The sequence below is a fragment of the Melopsittacus undulatus genome, chromosome 2 (assembly GCF_012275295.1).
Source record: "Melopsittacus undulatus isolate bMelUnd1 chromosome 2, bMelUnd1.mat.Z, whole genome shotgun sequence".
Taxonomy (NCBI): domain Eukaryota; kingdom Metazoa; phylum Chordata; class Aves; order Psittaciformes; family Psittaculidae; genus Melopsittacus; species Melopsittacus undulatus.
In genome coordinates, this window is record NC_047528.1 from 102,695,824 (window position 1) to 102,715,083 (window position 19,260).

At 36.5% G+C, this 19,260-nt stretch overlaps 2 protein-coding genes across 3 annotated transcripts in view; one reads left to right on the forward strand and one right to left on the reverse strand.

The window, feature by feature from the left end:
- The window catches only part of CMSS1 (cms1 ribosomal small subunit homolog), a 238,089-nt gene that overhangs the window by 206,409 nt on the left and 12,420 nt on the right, over positions 1 to 19,260 (reverse strand). The gene's annotated exons all lie outside the window — the stretch shown is intronic.
- The window catches only part of FILIP1L (filamin A interacting protein 1 like), a 31,800-nt gene that overhangs the window by 3,777 nt on the left and 8,763 nt on the right, over positions 1 to 19,260 (forward strand). The window contains exon 2 of one of the 2 annotated variants that reach the window (XM_031051242.2): positions 12,818 to 16,200. In XM_031051242.2, the coding sequence (XP_030907102.2) occupies positions 12,933 to 15,590 (2,658 nt within the window). In that variant the 5' untranslated portion in view covers positions 12,818 to 12,932 and the 3' untranslated portion in view covers positions 15,591 to 16,200. Of the gene's footprint in view, positions 1 to 12,817; positions 16,201 to 19,260 lie in introns of those variants that run through there. The other variant, XM_031051243.2, reaches the window with a different exon arrangement.

Genomic DNA, 19,260 nt, shown 5'->3' on the forward strand with positions numbered 1-19,260 from the left:
CAACAGAACTGAGGTGACAGTAAAGAGGTGAATGTTCATGCAATAAATGAATGCTAGCTGAGCAAACACCCAGCAACATCATTGTATAACCCTCCTTTAATAACAAAATTGAAAGCTTGGGGGTGAAAGTTCAAGCCAACCTTGCTAGACAACATTTCAATACAAACTCAAAGTCCTATAACCTTGGTCATTGAAGTTGATAAATGCATGTACTTTCTGCCTGATGCAGAAGCCACCGTTTCTGCTACAGCTCATCATGCATATCATGATGACATAACCTAACTGCTTGACTTCAGCCTCGAGCTGGGCAGGGGACCTATGGACGACCACCAGAGAGTGGCTACTGAGGTAAATAAGCAGAACTTGAGCCATTTTGCTTCACACTGCATGCTCATAGAAGCTGAGCAACCACAGCCCAAAACCACCTAACTGCTCATGCTCAAGCTTCACCAAACCTTCACAGTTGTACAGATAGGGTACACAAAGTGCCAGTGAACATAACTGAAAATGTGGATGGAAAAAACAAAATACTTCTGACAAGAAAAACATTCATCTTGCATACATTTCAGGTAAATAAAACAACTCATCAACCAGATTTCATTGCCCTACATAGATTTCCAAAAGGTTGGGAAGGAATACAGCAATCACACTTTAAAGAAATGATGGGTTAAAGTTCTTAAAAGATATGCCTTAAATCTAATATTCAAAGCAATTTCTTTCAAATTCATTACAGAGAGTGGATTTAAAACTTCACTTTTTTTTCATTGGAGACACAAAGCTTACCTAGTGTCTGCATTTCAACTACTGCAATAACAGTGTAAGAGAAAGAAAAAAGGTGTTTAAAACTGAAATGAAGCAGCACGTTGCAACTACCATCAAAAATACACAGAAGATTGGCTGTTTAAAAATGGAAAGTAATACACTTATAAAACTCACATTGTAATTACATATTGTATTTTAGCACATGGACAAAACCATATTAGAGAAAGTATAAGCTCACTGAATTCCATCAAATTTTTATGGATTTAATCAATATTCTGATAAAATGTGCATAACTTTCAGTCACTAAGTCAAATTACGAAAATCAGGAAAATTTATCACCATTACTTGGCTTACCCCAAGCAGGACTGTATTCTACTTGGCTACAGAGATGTTTCAGAAGACACCTAATAAATACCACAATTGGTTTTGTTTTCAAGTTCAAAACATTCCCACCAGCCAAACACATTCTCAGCCTCAGCAAAGTCATTCTGTTTCAGATCCCTACATAGAAAAAAGGCAAGTAAATTAGTTATGAGTTTAATTGCTTTTTTAATTGAACCTCAGGCTGTAACTCCTCCACTTTTGGGACAGCCAACCCATAACCAAATATCTGAAATCCAGTGCTTAACATAGTAAGCTGGATGTAGGTAGGTGAGGGAAAAAAATTACATCTGTTAATGCTCAAAGCTGAAACATTCTCTTCACTTGCAAAAATAGTACCATATACTCTTTCATGTAAAGAGAAAAGTCTTTTCACTAGCAGATCATGTCATTCCTAAATTAAATACTGAATTGGCTTCAACGAAAAGGCCACCATCAACCTTGGCAGGCTTAAGACTTCTCCTAAAATATGTTTCTAAAAACATATCTAATATACATATATGGGTATGTGCATTTGCTTGCATATGTATAAGCAGAGCTGGGAGATAAAAAGCCTCTGAAGCAAAGTCAGCAAGCACAGCTTCAACATAAGTCAATTCAAGCTAGATAAAATAGACTGCCTATAAGAGGAATGCAGGGATGACACCAACTCCTGGAGATTTGTGCTTGGAGGTGCATACATTGATTCCCTTTTGTGAAAGCAGCAGACAACAGCTGACAAGAATCTTTTAAGCTTACATATTTTGCTAACACTCTATACAGGAGGAGGGAAGAAAAAGTAGCAATGGTGTACGAAGGAGCAGTCACTTTGGAAAATGCCTGCTTGCCCTTGCTTTGTTCCCATCCTCTGCTTAAAGCTCTAGATGCCAACTTTGAATATAGGAAAATTCTCCTACTTCAATCAGGATTAACTGGGTGGGGGGAATCAGAATCTGATAAGGTAACATTTCATAACCTTCAAATTACCTTCTCATATATCTAGGCTAATACAGTTAACCAAACAAACTAGCAAGCTCTGTCTAGAGATAATTGTGTCTTTTTATTTTCAGCATTTGAAATCACATTATAAATTAATGATAAAAGCTAAAATGTATTACATCAGAACCATACTGTACATGAAGGCATGCTACAGCTCCTTCATTTTCAGTGACATCTGAAAATAGAAAAATATAACCTAAACATCACAGACCATCAGCCAAGAGGCAAGAGATCAAATAGGTCATATAGTCAAATGTCCTTCAGTCACATAACAATACTGAGTTATAAATCAATTTGGGGTACTGTAACGAGGCAGAAAACTTTTGACTGAATTAACATTTATTTGAAGAACAGGGAACACTTGGAGTCTAAAAGTCTTCATATGAAGGGGCAAGGGAAGCATACATACATATGAAGCTCCTCTTTCCTAAAAAAACCTTTTCCTCTATAACAGCTTTTGAAAGGCAGAGGAAGTAAACTAGAAAACAACTAAAGATGGAAAAATAAGTTCTGTCTTGGCTTTAGGAATACTATTCAGCCCAATTTTAAAAAGCTTTTAAGAAACCATTGGTCACAGAATAGCTAGAACTAGTTAAATCCATTTTTTGAACAGTAACAATTTGGAGGATTTTCCTGAGACATTTATTTTCCAAACCAAGTAACAGCTGCTGAACTCATAGGCAAGTAGCTCATTCTAGATACAAACTCTTACTGGCATATTGAGTGGACATATGACTAAAGGACTAAATTTTCTTTTATGCTTAAGCAGGGCATTTAATCTTTAATGCAGTGAACTACCCAAGGCTGCAGAAGAACAGAATAAATCTTACTTTAACACATCATAATTGACACATCTGAGTAAAAGATGTTCTTTAGTTAAATAATCCATCACAGGTGAAGTGGGTACTTAAAATGCTGTCTAAATATGTAAAATAATTTATGAAGTAGGTGTTGGTTAGAACTATAACCATTAAAAAATTTCTCAGACTATCATCCTTAGCTCTGCACTGGATGTCCCTACCCTGTAGTCTAAAACAATGTGTTGGTCCTCTCTGAAAATTAGTTTGTAGAACTTATGTTGACCATGTAAACTTAAATCCCAAGGAAGAATGCCGATGCTAAGGATTAACATGCTTTAAACAAACATGCATTGACTTTGCACCTTTATGAGATTCACCAAGACCTCCCAGGCCGGTGTGGCCTGAGGTCCTACCAAGACAAGAGAAAATCCAACTTCCAAACATCCCATAACACTAATCCCAACACATTCAGATATAGGAGACATACAAGAAGGACATTTCTAAGGATTTTATTAGGACTTATAACAAGAAAGTGAATTATCTCTCAAATAGCAAAGTCCCTGGAACTAAAAAGCTTCAGTACCTAGAACTGTACCAAGAAGCAATTCATAATCTATCAGAAATAGGTTTTATACTATTTCTGAAGGTCATATACTGCAAAACAGGAAGCTAGCAGCATTCTGCATCACTTGCAGCTTCAAAGCCATCTTTACCTAGTTAACCATGCTGCAATGCATTACTACTACGTTTTTCACCTGTGTCCTCCAAGATGAAGTGCAGGACAACTGCACCCTAGAGAAAATGGACACCCTCACATCATCAGGTCTCCAGGAAAAAGATGCATATTTAGCTTCAAAGTGAAATCTCTGTTTGACATATGTGTTACTACTGCTCTTATCCTCCCAGTCTTGGCTACTAGAAAGAGTTGCAACTGTAAAGGCAAATCTGATTGAAGTCTTTTGTCTATTTGGAAATCCTCAAATACATTACTTCAAGAAACCCTGCATCAAGGAAAAATTAAGTATTTTAAGCTAAATTTGCAGTAATGATTAAGGTTCATGTTTTCTGCCAAAAAAAAAAAAGAATGAGGTGCTACCTAGGCCCAGTCTTCAAACACTCAGAGTTTATTATGCACAAAGCTACTTCAGGAAGTAAGAACACCAGAAAAGGACCTCACTTTTGTCTTAAGATCTATGTATATAGTTAAGATTTTATGGGTATGAACAGGACCCTCAAAAAGTCATGGAATTTATCCTCCTGCACAGGAGTGACACCACCTACATCATTCCTGAGAAATGTTTGTCTAATTGTTTTTAACTAGCTCCATTCCTCCAAATGATGGCAAACTCACAGCCTTCCCAGACAGTCCTGTTCAGTACTAAAATACTTTTATTCAACTTTCAGTGTTTAATCTATGTGGTTCTAATCACAATTTCCACACATAGATTCTTGTCACATGCACTGAGCATATTAAGAACATATTAAGTCTGCAGCTAACCTCCACCTGTCTAAAAAACAAGTGGCCACTGTATAAGTGAGCAGCTTATCCAGGAGTGGCAGCAATAAGGATGCCTTCAGTTTAACAAAGGAAGTATATAGGGCAGTATGGAAAGTTCTAAATTCTACCACTGGTGATGACTAATAATATGCAAATAAGGACATAGTTAGTGTAAGAGATAGGCACAGTGCCTATTCTGCCCATGGATAGAAATGTTGCTGCAGACATTTATTTGTATATAAAATGTGTGTTAAGATCGTTTTAGAGCACATCCAGTTCCTGTAATTGTTATAGGAAAATGACATTTACGACTAACCAGTCTCCTCTGAGTAACATGAGGTGTTACTGTTGGCTTAGTGCATTTTCTGTCATACCAAAAATATTAACTAATTGAAGTTTAAAAAGGTTGTATGAATCGGATCCTTGCACAGTTATGCCAGCTCTGGTCAAGACAGCAGCACTATCACTGCCCAGGTGAACCAGATACCAGAAAAGCACCTATTTTCCCAAATGACCCCAAAAATACGTATCTATAAAAGCGGTCCACCTTGAACCTACACACTATGTTATATACAGGAAATAAAAAATAAATAAATAAAAAACCCACACTCAAAATATAGACAGTATTTAGCTATTTATTGAAATTGCTCACAGAAAACTTACTTTTCTTAATCTGAAGCAAGTATCTCTACACTGACAAGTATAAAAAATTACTTGTGGGTTACAAACATACACGGAGTTGAAGTAACTCATTCAGGGAATCAGAACTTCTGCAAACTCCTCACTCACTTGAAGGATGCAGATTAAATAGCTAAGAAAAAAAACTCAGCTCTCCAAGTATTACACTTCCACCAACAGTAAACAGCATGGCAGTAACAACTAAGTAGTATTTGCCTCCACAAACTACACATACACAACTGGGGTACTCACTGTTACTGGCAGCCTGACCAGAACCTTCCTGAACCTGGGCAAGCTGCACTCCCTTGTTTGTGCCTAATCTTCCCATGGGGAATGGAGGTGAAACCGTCTAAAAGATAAGTTTTCAAGAGCTCAGTTAAGTCCTACTACAATTTTTCAGTTGCTACAACCTAGCAACAGACTACAATGGTAGCAATTACTGACATTGACACTCCAGACAATACAAACACATCACCTGCCCACTGTGCAGGCTAGGGGATTAATGGAAAATCACTATCCTGTTTATCTCTGTAGTACTGAGTGTTTTATAACACTGGTGATTTTTAAAACATCTAAGTAACTGGTCAAGCAAGTTTCAAGAAGAAGATTAACAGTCATACTACATGTACAATTTTACTCAATTGAAATGCCAACAGTAATAGATACTGACTTCAAAGAATACCTGAAATAGCTGTTAAATATAGGAAGAGGGAATAAGAAAGAAGAGTGCATCTCAAAACCAGTGACACATTGAAGTCCAGTTCACAGTTCACTGTGTCATGTTTCTAGCAGCTGGACTCTGGGACCCAGAGTTTTTAAGGTTAATTTCAAGTAAAGCTCATTAATAATTGCAGTCTTCTCAGGTCAGCATTAATTTACAATTGTTTTTCAGGATACACAGTCAAGAAAAAAAAAACTAAAACAAAGTAAAAACCTGCCAACAATTAAGTAGGATAGCAACTTCATCCTCCCCTAAAAACCCTGCACCTTCCTATTATAATCTCAGACACTGAGGATGGCTACCATTACAAGATTAGAAATGAATGGACAGAATTAATAACTATCACCTTGCACATTCAAACACTTACTGCCACAGAAAGCATTCATATTTTTTACATAAGACTGATATGTAATTTCCAAGAACATCTGGATACGGAAAGAATATAGAATCATAGAAAGGTTGGGGTTGGAAGCGACCTTAAAATCATCTAGTTCCAACCCCCTCCCATAGGCAGGGCCTCACACTAGACCATGTCAGCCCAGGCCTTTTCCAACCTGACCTATATAATATAATTCAAGTCTGAATTTTATATTCTTAAACCAAAGTTTCATAGTAAAATAATACTGAATTCTAGTACTGAACTAAAATTAGAGCAACTCTAGCTGAATGTTAATTCTGTCTTAGATACTATATCAACCAACATAAATTTGTTAAAAATTTCTCATGCCATTTACTGTCACCCAATCTACACAGGATTTTAAAACATTTATGACTGCCAATATCCATTCCTATATTGCCAGGAAGAATTTTCAGCAGTTTAGTAGTTGTGAAATCATGGTCACAAACAACATTACTGCCCCAGATTAATTAATTTTTAAGACTGTATTATCTGCATATGCTTACTCGGCATCACAGCTAAATACATCTGGTTATCCATTTGAAATTTTGCCCATTAACCCAGAACTGGCAACACCATTCATCATCTATGACTTCTATTAAGACTTGTAAAGCAAGTCACAGCATTTTAAGCATCAGATAAAACCATAATTATTCTCTAGTAGCCTGTGGAGTAATAAGCAGAACTCACATCCCCCTCCATTAAGTTCTCATTTTATAAACCAAATTTCCTTAAATTGCCTTACACACAAGTCTCCTGCAGTTGAGACACCCTTTGTGAAGATGCACACCCTAGTATAAACTAATGAATTAAAATATACATATGCAAAAATACACTGAAAAATGCATTTTAAAGTAAGTGTTTGCATTCTGTTGGGAAGAGCTGACTGATTCAGATAAAGGCAACAAATTACACAACAGCTGTGGTATGCTGTTGCTGCTGCAATTTCAAAGGCTTTTGACTTTCTTTGTGACAAGGAGAAAAAAGAAGCATTAATAAAGATAAGAGAGACCCATAAAAGCAGCTATAACATATGTCTTCATAAAAGCTACACATCTATGAGTAAATTGTAGGCAAAGGAAGAATGAAAAATAATAAAATGCACAGCCACCCCAAGAAACCCATTTTAACAAACCCAGATTTTGTTGCAATAAACTGTGGAAGGCACAGACAGACTGGCTGTCTTCCAAAACCAAATATTTAACTGCATTCCTGTCAAAAATTACAACTGCAAGATTCACCAGAAATGATGATGTATATTTCTTCTCTTATTAAAGGCCAGGCCATGGCTTATTCCTAACTGGGAAAGATGCCTCAGAGTAAGAGGCATGACTTCATCTACATTTAAAAGCTTTTACTTTAAGTGTTTTTATTTGCATTGTACAGGGGGAAATTCAAGTACATGTTCAAAACTTTTAGAAGCAAGTCTCCCTCATGTTACAACCTGTAGAACCTGTAGTAAGCTACATCTTTTACCTGGAAAAGGGTGAGGAGCACAAGCTAGATAAAAATATGTATCTTTACGATTAAAAAAAAGAAATAATCAACAAACAAACCAACAACACATTCACAATCTCCATAATTTCTGCAGAATAATCTGATAAAGATAATGATAAGGTACATATTAAAATCTCAATACTTCAGTGAAAGGGATGTTTAAAGTACAGCTTTACAAACCAACACCTATTTCACTTGAAGCAACAGCCTTTTCTAAAGCCATCATTACAAGATTGCTTAAAGAAAAAAAAAAGAATTGGTTTTATCCTTATTATTCTAAGAATAATGATTCATTCTAGAAAAAACTCAAAGCATTATAAAATAAGGGTCTCATGCCTTCTTGGGTTTCGCTGATAATCAGAAGGAAAAGCCATCCCCTTAGATTGCTCTAAAAACATAAACAGCATTGATGTAATACAGGTCCCCCCATAACAGAAAACTTCAGTTAAAGACAAAATGATATCACATGACACCAAGACAATGAACTGTTTCAGGAGTCCCCATATCTTGTAGAGAGCACATTGTCATCGTGCTGCTAAATATAATGCAGTGTAGCCAAAGCTATATACAGCTGGGGGAAAAACAAAACAAAACAAAACAAAACAAAAAAAAAGCAGAAAAAACTACTGTAAAGCAAGAAAGTACAGTTGAATACATGGGATTAACAAAAAGAAGCTATCGTAACCATACTAAGGAAAATGATTATGATGAACAGAGAGCTGACCAATACAGTGTCGTTAAAGAAACAAAAAGGCAAGCAACTGGTATTGCAAACCATCACGGCAGTAAGCCACTAAAAAAAGCAGTAATTTATAACAGAAGTTCTGAAGAAAAAACTAGTAAGATACTACCCTGACTCTGCAAAACTACCTAACAATTATATTCATAAAAACATAAATGTTAGGTTTGAGAACTCACCTGGAGTATTGTGTACAGTTCTGCTGTCCACAACATAAAAAGGACATGGAGCTGTTAGAACAAGTCCAGAGGAGGGCCACGAGGATGATCAGGGGACTGGAGCACCTCTCATACAAAGACAGGCTGAGAAAGTTGGAGCTGTTCAGCCTGGAGAAGAGAAGGCTGCGTGGAGACCTCATAGCAGCCTTCCAGTATCTGAAGGGGGCCTATAGGGATACTGGGGAGGGACTTCATTAGGGACTGTAGTGATAGGACAAAGAGTAATGAGTTAAACAGTGGAAGTTTAAATTGGATATAAGGAAGAAGTTCTTTACTGTGAGGGTGGTGAGGCACTGGAATGGGTTGTCCAGGGAAGTTGTGAATGCTCCATCCCTGGTGGTGGTCAGGGTTGGACTGGACAGAGCCTTGGGTGATATGGTTTAGTGTGAGGTGTCCCTCTCCATGGCAGGGAGGTTGGAACTAGATCATCTTAAGGTCCTTTCCAACCCTAACTATTCTATGATTCTATGAAAACAATTCCCAATGCCTGGTTTTGCTGGCCTGGATTCAGAAAGAGTTCTTGTAGTCCTATGAAGTCAAGTGCTTGGAATTACCTGTGAAAGCTTTGACTAAATGATATACCTATCTTTCCCTAATATGAAATTACATGATCATGAAATTCAACTGAAAACAACCAATAAAAATATTTTATTAGATATGGGAGTGCCTGTTCCTTTTTTTTTAGCCAGCGTTTTTTGACCCTTGCATATTTTTGGCAAAATTGGTCTCTCAAATACTCTGGATATTCTTCTTCAGAAAGAGAGCATTTTGGATGAAGTTAACAACAAGTATTTTTATCTGTCACAGAAGTATGTAAAATCTCACAAAATGCTACAGTTATCGCACTCTTTCAATTAAACATGTGATTTGCCTTAATTCAAACGATATACATAGTCAAGCCCTGACCTGCACAACTCAGGTTCCCCTAAAATAGCTGACTAATACCAGGCAATGGATTAAAAAAAGAACAAAGATCCACAGTACCAAAACCCCCAAACATTTCAGGGTCCTTTTCCATTCCTAAGCACATGTGTACAGATGCACTTGCATGACCTACTGAACCATGAAACAGAAATTCGACAGCCAAAGAAAACTTCTGCAAACATTAATGGACTCCAGTTGACTTCTTATAATATCAATCTCAACTCTGTCCAAAAAAATCATTATCTATTCAGCACTCTTTAGGGCATTTTCTGTATAGGAATACATGAATAGGCATGTAGTTATCAAAACAAGTGCAAAAATGTCACTAGACAATATACTAAAAAAAAAGGAAAAAAAATGCTTAATACATCATTTTTTCAGTTTAGAAGCACATTAAAATCCTTTAACTCACAGCTTCTGCTCTATGCTCCATAACTTGACTTCAGTGGACTGATATATGAGTCTTTTGTTTTTAAAGAAACAGATCTCTAGAAATATGTGCTTGCACTTCTGTTTTAATCCTAAAACTGTATTTTTTCTTTTGATTGAAGGAAACATTTTCAAACACCCTAATGTCTTTTCACAGGACCAAACAGAATCTCTTGAAATTCTTCTCAGTTTATACAATGAAACAGGTCAGATACCAGTAGTTTAAGCACTTGAATTTAAATAACCTTTACAACACAGACTTGATCAGAAATTGGGTTAAACTACCTCAATCAAGCACACAGGTTGGGCTGGAACCTCAAGTGCTTTGCTGACGCAAGTCTTAAGCATTAGAGATAGCTTGAGAAATGAAATTGCAGGAGAGAAGACAAAAAAATATTGTACATACACTGATGCTCACTGGAAGGGCTGTTGGGATTATTCACTCAACTTTATTATTTATGCACAATTATCATATTTGCATTATAAAAAAAAAAATTTACAGTAACTCAATGATGAAGTTTACAATTGTTGTTTACTATTTGGTCCAAGAGTTTTCTTTCTAAAGCAATTTAAGGGACACCAGTCACTGGAGCATTACAGTTTCATTTGGCCAGAGAGACATCATCTAATTAACACATAAGTGTTCCATAAAATATTGATTAATTTAGGTATTAAAATACTCAGTTAAGTTTGTGTTACAAAATTAAAATATAGTGAAGCAAGCTAAAACAAAGCAAATGCTAATAAGCCCAAGTCTATTTTAACAGTAATAATATGTCTTAGCTTCACGCACACGAAAAAATATGAGTTCATTCCAAATGAAATTGTTAGTTATGTTTCTGTTATGGTTTTATATCTATGGCAACAGTAAATCATCAACTGAACTTCACTACTCAAGCATTTAGAGACAAGGGTGGGGAGGGAAGAGAAATTTCTTACACTAAAAAGAACTCAAACTGAAAGTAGCCCTGAAAAGCAGACAAAAGTTTATGTGCCAAAAATACAGTAAAAAGCAGCCTTTGAAGACAGTGCAGTCTTCTCCCCAGTTATTGTTCTGCCAACCAGCCACATTCCTTCAAGCTCATTTTGCAAACTTCTCCTTCTCCACTTCTATTATTTCACATCTGGTTTCCCCATTATTGTAACTGACTGTTGTAAAGAGTGTGATGCTGCTTTAAGTCTTTGATATCAACTCTGTTTACTGCTACTTCCCATTCTGTCAATCTCTCATATTAAGCATTTTATTACATTCAAGATCGTGCAACTTAAGTACTAAAATAAAAACAGTGGGAAAGGTAAAGATGATGTCAGAATTTTTGTAGTCATAGACTTCTATACAATACCATCATTAAATCAGACAACTCTGATAGGCAGTTGTATAATGTATAATGGCAGGGACCATTAAGGATGGCTGCAATAGGAACTTGTCACTAGGAAGCTGCAAAGACGCAACACTTGGACATGGGCATCACAATAGTGAACAGAGACAAATATAGAACAGGAATCGTATGTTCAAGCAGAAACTTATAGAGAGTCATCGTATTTTACGAGGAAAAAAAAAAAAAACCCAAAAAAACAGACCTCTAATGAGCCCTGAAGCAGTAATTTTGTGCAAGTACAATCCTGAGATGCAAGAGTTCCCTCATGTGATCCACATACAACTGGACACATATGTATAACAGTGAAACATAAAAATTCTAATACTTCATTACTTCAAACTTTACTTCAACACCTTTCAGATGTGTCTTTAATACCAGAATATACATTTAGGTGGGCATAATCTAATTGAAAGGAGGCAAATATACTTGCCAAACCTAATCATACCTCAGACCAACTCTACAAGCATCTCCCCGAGAAAGAAAAGGTTATAAAAGAACCTAATAATTTGAGGTATTAACAAATTAAGTATGTTGCATCTTGGGTAAGACTGAGTACTAATATAAACTTGTATAATTAATTTTGGAAAACCATTAGGAAAACATTCAAGCATCATGTACAAGCAAGGCTGCACCCAGGTGCATCTTCATGTTTTGGATACAGGACTGAATCCAAGCCTGAAAGACAGTAAGACATTTGGGCTTTCTCAAGTTTAAAAGGCACAACCTGAATACCTGTTTATCTGCTGAGTGTACCTGTGTGTGTGTGTGAGATACAAGGCCACAAGGCCTACATTTCTACTGAGAACTGACTTACCTGCAGTTTTACTCTGATGTACTGCTTAGAAATTGATACCAGCCAGCCTGACTAACTGCCTGGCATGGCTACATTTCCTTCACATACTTTAACATCCACAAGGTTTAATCATAAAACATCAGGATGGTTTATAAGCAACTTGAGGTTATTAGGAGGTTTATGATGCTGTAAATTATACCTGCCCTTGAGGGCTGTACTGATTTAATTTCTCAACCACTATGATAATCACATTTCTTAAATAAAACACCTGCATGCACATACCTAGCCTCAGCCAACAGCCAAGATCTGTATTGTTCCAGTGCAGAATACCAATAAATTTTGTTCCACTGATACCTGTCAAAAGCTTAAAATGTAAACAAAGATGCATAATTATTGAAGTTAAGTCTAAGTGATCATATTGAAGTGTCCATTACAACAGAACTTCGGAATAGAAAAATAGGTCTGCGAACACTTTCCCACAATGCTACAATGAGAGTTCTGCTTGTAGTTATGAGTTCAAGTGGATGTTCATGCACATCTGGAAGAGATGTCATAATATTTCAAGTGTGTTTTTAAATGCCCATTAAAATGGCTACAAAATACAATATTATTTCCTCCCACAGATTGAAAAAGCTTCTTGAACAAGAAACAGCATATCAGGCAAAAAGAGAGAAGGAAGACAACAAGAAAATAGCTAAACTGAAAGAAGAACTGACTAAACTGAAATCCTTTACTTTAATGGTGGTGGATGAACAGCAAAGACTTACTGAGCAGTTGAATCAACAAAGTAAAAAAATTAAAGAATTAACCACTTCTGCAGAAGAAGCACATGAGAAGCTGTCATTTGCTGAAGCAAAAGTTCAAGAAGAAGAACTAAGAGCCAATAGGCTGAAGGCTGAACTTCAAGCCCAAAGCAGTAAGATTTCCCAAGACCAAGAAGCGATGATGGCCAAACTAACCAATGAAGACAGTCAAAATCGTCAACTTCGGTTAAAACTAACTGCTCTCAGCCGACAAATTGATGACCTGGAAGAGACCAATAAATCTTTACGAAAAGCAGAAGAAGAACTGCAAGACCTAAGGGATAAGATAAATAAGGGGGAGTATGGGAATTCCATGCTTATGACTGAAGTAGAAGAACTACGGAAACGACTGCTAGAGATGGAAGGAAAAGATGAAGAGCTCATAAAAATGGAAGATCAGTGCAGAGAACTTAATAGAAAGTTAGAAAAAGAATCGTCACAGAGCAAGAACCTTAAAGGGGAAGTTGACAAACTTAACAAAAGAATTATGGAGCTGGAGAAATTAGAAGATGCTTTCAACAAGAATAAACAGGAATGTTACTCCCTGAAATGCAACCTAGAGAGAGAAAAGATGTTAACGAAGCAGCTGTCCCATGAGCTGGATGGCTTAAAAGCTAGAGTTGGTGAGCTTGAAGCAATTGAAAGTAAGTTAGAAAAAACTGAGTTTACACTTAAAGAAGATTTAACAAAGCTGAAGAGTCTAACAGTGATGCTTGTGGATGAAAGAAAAACTATGGGTGAAAAAATAAAGCAAACAGAGGAAAAGCTGCAAGCCACAACTTCTCAGCTTCAGGTAGAACAAAATAAAGTGATGTCAGTTACAGAAAAACTAATTGAGGAAAGTAAGAAAGCACTGAAATCAAAATCTGATGCAGAGGAAAAAGTGTCCAGTGTTATAAAAGAAAGAGATGAACTGAAAAACAAACTGAAAGCTGAAGAGGAGAAAGGAAGTGATCTTGTTTCCAAAGTGAATATTCTAAGAAAAAGACTTCAGTCATTGGAAGGTGTTGAAAAAGAGCTTAAAAATAAACATAAGGAGAGTACCAAATCCAGCACCTCCCTGCAGCAGGAAAACAACAAAATCAAAGAGCTTTCTCAAGAAGTTGAGAGGCTTAAGCAGAAGCTGCAAGAAATGAAGGCCATAGAAGATGATCTTATGAAAACTGAAGATGAATTTGAATCTCTTGAACGAAGATATATCAACGAACGGGACAGAGCCAAGCTCCTATCAGAAGAGCTGGAGGATGTGAAAATGGAAATGGCTAGATATAAATTAACAGAAAAGTCAGAGTCCAATCAAGAGCAGCGCCTTTTTAAGAAGCTCAAAGAGGAGGAAGCTAAATCAAGTCATCTTTCCAGAGAAGTAGATGCACTGAAAGAAAAACTTCATGAATACATGGCAACAGAAGACCTAATCTGTCACCTCCGAGGTGATCATACAGTCTTACAAAAGAAACTCCTCCAGCAAGAAAACAAGAACAGGGAGTTAGCAAGAGAAATTGAAAGCCTCACAAAAGAACTGGAGAGGTACAGACGCTTCAGCAACAACTTCCTGCCCGGTCTCAATGGAAGGAGAATTTCAGACTTGCAACTTTTTTCTAAAGAAGTCCAGACAGATCCAGCACACAATGAACTGCCTGATTACAAAACCCTGATGCCTTTAGAGAGAACAGTCACAAATGGGCAGCTGCAAGAAAACAACGATAATGAGGATAAAGACAACAATGAGGAAGAACACACAGTGTCTTTCAAAAGGAACTCATCCATTGCAAATGCCGTGAACAAAAAATTATGGATACCTTGGATGAAGGCCAAAGAGAGTCATCCTCAAAACGGAAAGATTCATACAAAACAAAATGGAAACTGTGCACAGTCTGGAGACCTAGTGCTAAGCCATACACCAGGCCAACCTCTTCATATAAAGGTAACTCCAGATCATGGACAGAACACAGCAACACTTGAAATAACTAGTCCTACTACTGAAAGTCCTCACTCCTACACAAGCACAGCAGTTATACCCAACTGTGGCACTCCAAAGCAAAGAATAACCATTATTCAAAACGCCTCCTTAACACCTGTAAAATCAAAAGCAGCAGAAGATTACGTGAGCACAGAGCAAGTAATTTCTCCTATTACTATGGCTACTTTTGCAAGATCTCAAACTCCTGAATCATGTGGTTCTTTAACTCCTGAAAGAACAATGTCTCCTTTGGCTTTACAAAGTTCAAGTTCTCAGGAACAAATACTCTCCGCAGAGCCTTTAGAAATGGGAACCAAGCACACTATTTTTAGAGTATCCCCAGAAAGGCAGTCATCATGGCAGTTTCAGAGATCTAACAGTACAGGATCAAGTGTAATAACTACTGAGGATAACAAAATCCACATCCATTTAGGAAGTCCTTACGTCCAAGCTCTCACCAATTCCAAGCCTATCAGCCCTAGTAATCCAGTGCAAGACAATAGAACTCCAGCACTAGCTAATGGCCTTCCCAATAAGTCCACCAATAAAATCACCAGCAGTATTACTATCACACCAACAGCCACTCCTCTCCCACGGCAATCACAAATTACAGTAAGTAATGTCTATAACTGACCCCCATCTATGCTGACACCCTTACCAGCAACCCATCTTGTTTTTCATCCCAGCAAGAATTATTTGGAACAGCCTCTTTACTCTGGGAGAGATCCATGCATGAACTATACAACAGCATATGGAACTAACGTTAAGTTTTGCCTGCTTAGTGTTACCAAGTGTGCACTTACTGTATTATCTTCTCATTGAAATACAGTTATGTAAAATATTTAGTCTTGCACTTGTATAAATGCATCTTCATGTATTTCCATTTTCAACATTAATCACATTACTTTTAACTGCAATTTACCTTGGTGAAATACTTTAACACTACAAAAACAGTAAATAATTGGTTACCTTTATCATTGCTTGCAGAATATTTTTGTTTGTTATGTGTGGTGTTGTTTGGGGTTTTTTTTTTTGCATGTATGGTGGAATTTTAATTAAGCCATAATTTTGCCTGCTAACTTCAGATAAGACTTGGTTCATTATCTTCCCTGTTATTTTCCAACTCCTTCTAGCCTTCTCATTTCAGATAATTATCAGTACATCACACACTCAAAATATGAAGTAATGTATCTTATTACAAATTTATGATGCATATACAATATGTTCCAGAGTACAACCATCACTATTTTTCCTCATCTTTTTTTACACTGTTCAGTTAAAACTCTTTTTAATCTTTCTTGCAAAACTTTCTTGTAAGTGAACTGAGTTCAAAAGCTTGTATCACAAAATTATTCTTCCCAAACAAGGTGGAGTTTTTTCCAATATAACAGAAAAACTGCTATCACTTAGGTATGCTGTAAAACAATAAACAGCAACACTTACATTGCTAAATGATAACTCAGAAGAATGTATTCACACATAATCCTCTAATTTTATCCAAGTTCCCAGCCATCAGTTTAACATACAATACAATCACACAGGTACCCTGAAGAAGAAACAAGATTAACAAACTATGGCATATCTTCATGTTTTTCAAATAACAGGCAGAGAAAGTTGACAGAAGTGCTAAGAAGTAGTACTAAATCAACTCTCCAAACATATAGGCCTTTAGGACTAGGGTGAATAGGAGTACCATTCAAAATGGACAAAACAGGTTAAGATATTTAAATGATGGAGTATTAGTGCCTTAAGAAAAGGACAGAAATGTAAGCAATTCCACCTTTTACACATGTGCCAAGCAGTCAGTTCTGGCCTCACTGAAAATACTGCTAATAGTGGAACAACTTCATGCTGAGTGTGAATCAGCCCACGAGACCTGGAATGCACTTTCAGGGTCTTTCCCAAAAGTTGTAAACCATAAACATAAATTGGAAAGGTTGCTCCTTATTCTAAAAAGTTAAATGCCTATGTAACTTATGCCAGGAGGAGGAGATGGGAGATACCTTTTATAACAGTTCAACCTCCCTACCAACAAGAAAGTTTGCAAGAAAGCAGAAAGTCCCTACTCACTAAACCTTTATCATTATGCTGCTTACATTATCTAGAGAAAAAAAAATAATTCTGCTAATTCTTAGCAACTGATTCAGCATTCACATAACAAGGGGACTTTATAAGTCCTTTTGATGGACAGTAAGCTAAATTATTACAACTGTATGTAATAACTAATTTTAGAAGGAATGGTTTCTATTGAAAAGCAAAGCGCACTACCCATACACGCTTCAGTCAAATTAACAACGGGGGACAGAAATTTGTAGAAATTTATGGCAGAAATGGACATAACAAACATATTACAGTTAAGCAGTAGTAATTTTTGAAAAAAACGTGGACTTGCACAAGCCTAGCTTAATGTCAGGCATAACCCAATACAGCATCTCCTGAAGCTAACGGGCTTCATAAGAGGTCTTTTCTATCTGGAGTGGCCTGCTTTATCTCCAATGAAATGACTGCAAAAGTGAGATCTGGCTAAGGTCTGGGTGAGAAGAAGTACCCAGTGCTATCCTGCAATGCAAAGTTTGCCTCCCACCAACTTCAGCAAAAGTTATTGATAAAGACAGCTGCCAGCACTCAAGCATATCAAGATCATAATCTTTTTTAAAGTGTGTTAATTATACAAACAAATTACTTAACTACATTTAAGTTACACATTCTTAACAGCAGAACTCATTCAAAATAAAAAAGTAGTCCATTCAAAACATGTTCTCTGCACTCCTAGAATGTGGTATACTGCATATCCTGTTGATCCATACCCAAGGACTCTGCAGGGACACACTACAAGCATGGTACTGAATAACTGTGTCTGAAATATGCAATTGCCAGTGTACTAACAGACACCAGATCATCCAAAAATTAAGGGATTAAGAGTTGTCCTCCAGGAGCACTAATACTTTCTTCAGCTGGACTTAAAAATCCTGTAGAAAAAAAAAACAACCACAAAAACAACATGCACTTCACTTTATACCTGTGGTCCACAATACACAGAAATATGTTGATCATTAACCACTTGGCCATCTATTACAATGTCTTATAAAAGAAAAGAACAAATGAGGACACCTAGTCCTTTGGACAACTACCAAGCTATCTGAATAAGGACATTCAGAGTTTAAAGCTAAGTTTGGAATATAAAACCTAGGTGAGAGTTCACACCATTAAGAAGTTTAATTATTAAACAGGACTGGCACTTCTTTTGCTGTCTTAATTCTTACACTCATGATAGTTTCCCAGTAACAGTTCAATTAACAAAATACAAAGGAAGCAGCCACTCATTACCATTAACTCCTAAGTAAGAAGCACCACTGCTGCTTGTTAACGAACTTGCTATTTCTTAAAAAAACTCAAGAGATGGTTACATTGCCCTGCTGATGAAACAATTTGTGTGTAGATCTTAACTGACTTCATAGTGCAATTTTTTGTCATTCAACAGATTAAAAAACAAATAATTACTCTGCCTGAAAATAAGGTTTGCAGAATAAAACGGGCCCACCCTATTCCAATTCCAAGATTTATTTCAAAGCACAAAGCAGAAAAAAACACCTAGATCTATTAGTTGAGAGCATAAACTTAACTGCTAGAACAGAAAACTTAACTGTAATCTTATAATAAAATTACAAATACGAAGCGTATATTAAGGACTCAAAATAACAATTTACAAATTAACCTCAACTGTTCATACCATTGCTCCATATTTCAGATTATTTCCATTTTGCTGACTGGAAGTATTCACCTACTTTCTTGTCAGACAAAAAGCAAACAGCAGAGCAAGAGAAAATTACATTAATTGTCTGCAAATTGATTTAAACACTCTGAAAAAAAAACCCAACAAAAAACAACAACAAAAAAATCAAGCATAATCATATAAGAATTCAACCAAGTAAGACAGGGTTTTTAGGAATTTCACGCATTCCATAAATGGTAAGTATTGCTGTTAATTTGGAGGCTGAGATACTTGTTTTCAGCATTTGCCCAAAAGCCAAAAATCTGACAATATGTAATGAACCACTTAAATGTTAAAGGGAAATATGGTCACAAAGCAAACAGCATATATCAGAGGGATTAAACTGTGAAAGAGAGCATAAAAGCAGCTTTCAGCAGATCATAATATCAACCCTTCTCTTTTCCAAACCTCTTAGCAACCATATCCTCTGAAGTCTAAAATCTGCCTTGTAGAAAAGGAGAAGTAACTGATAAAAAATGGCAGCAGTTACCACTTCCCTTCATCTTTTCAGTTTTATTTCAGTGAGTGAGC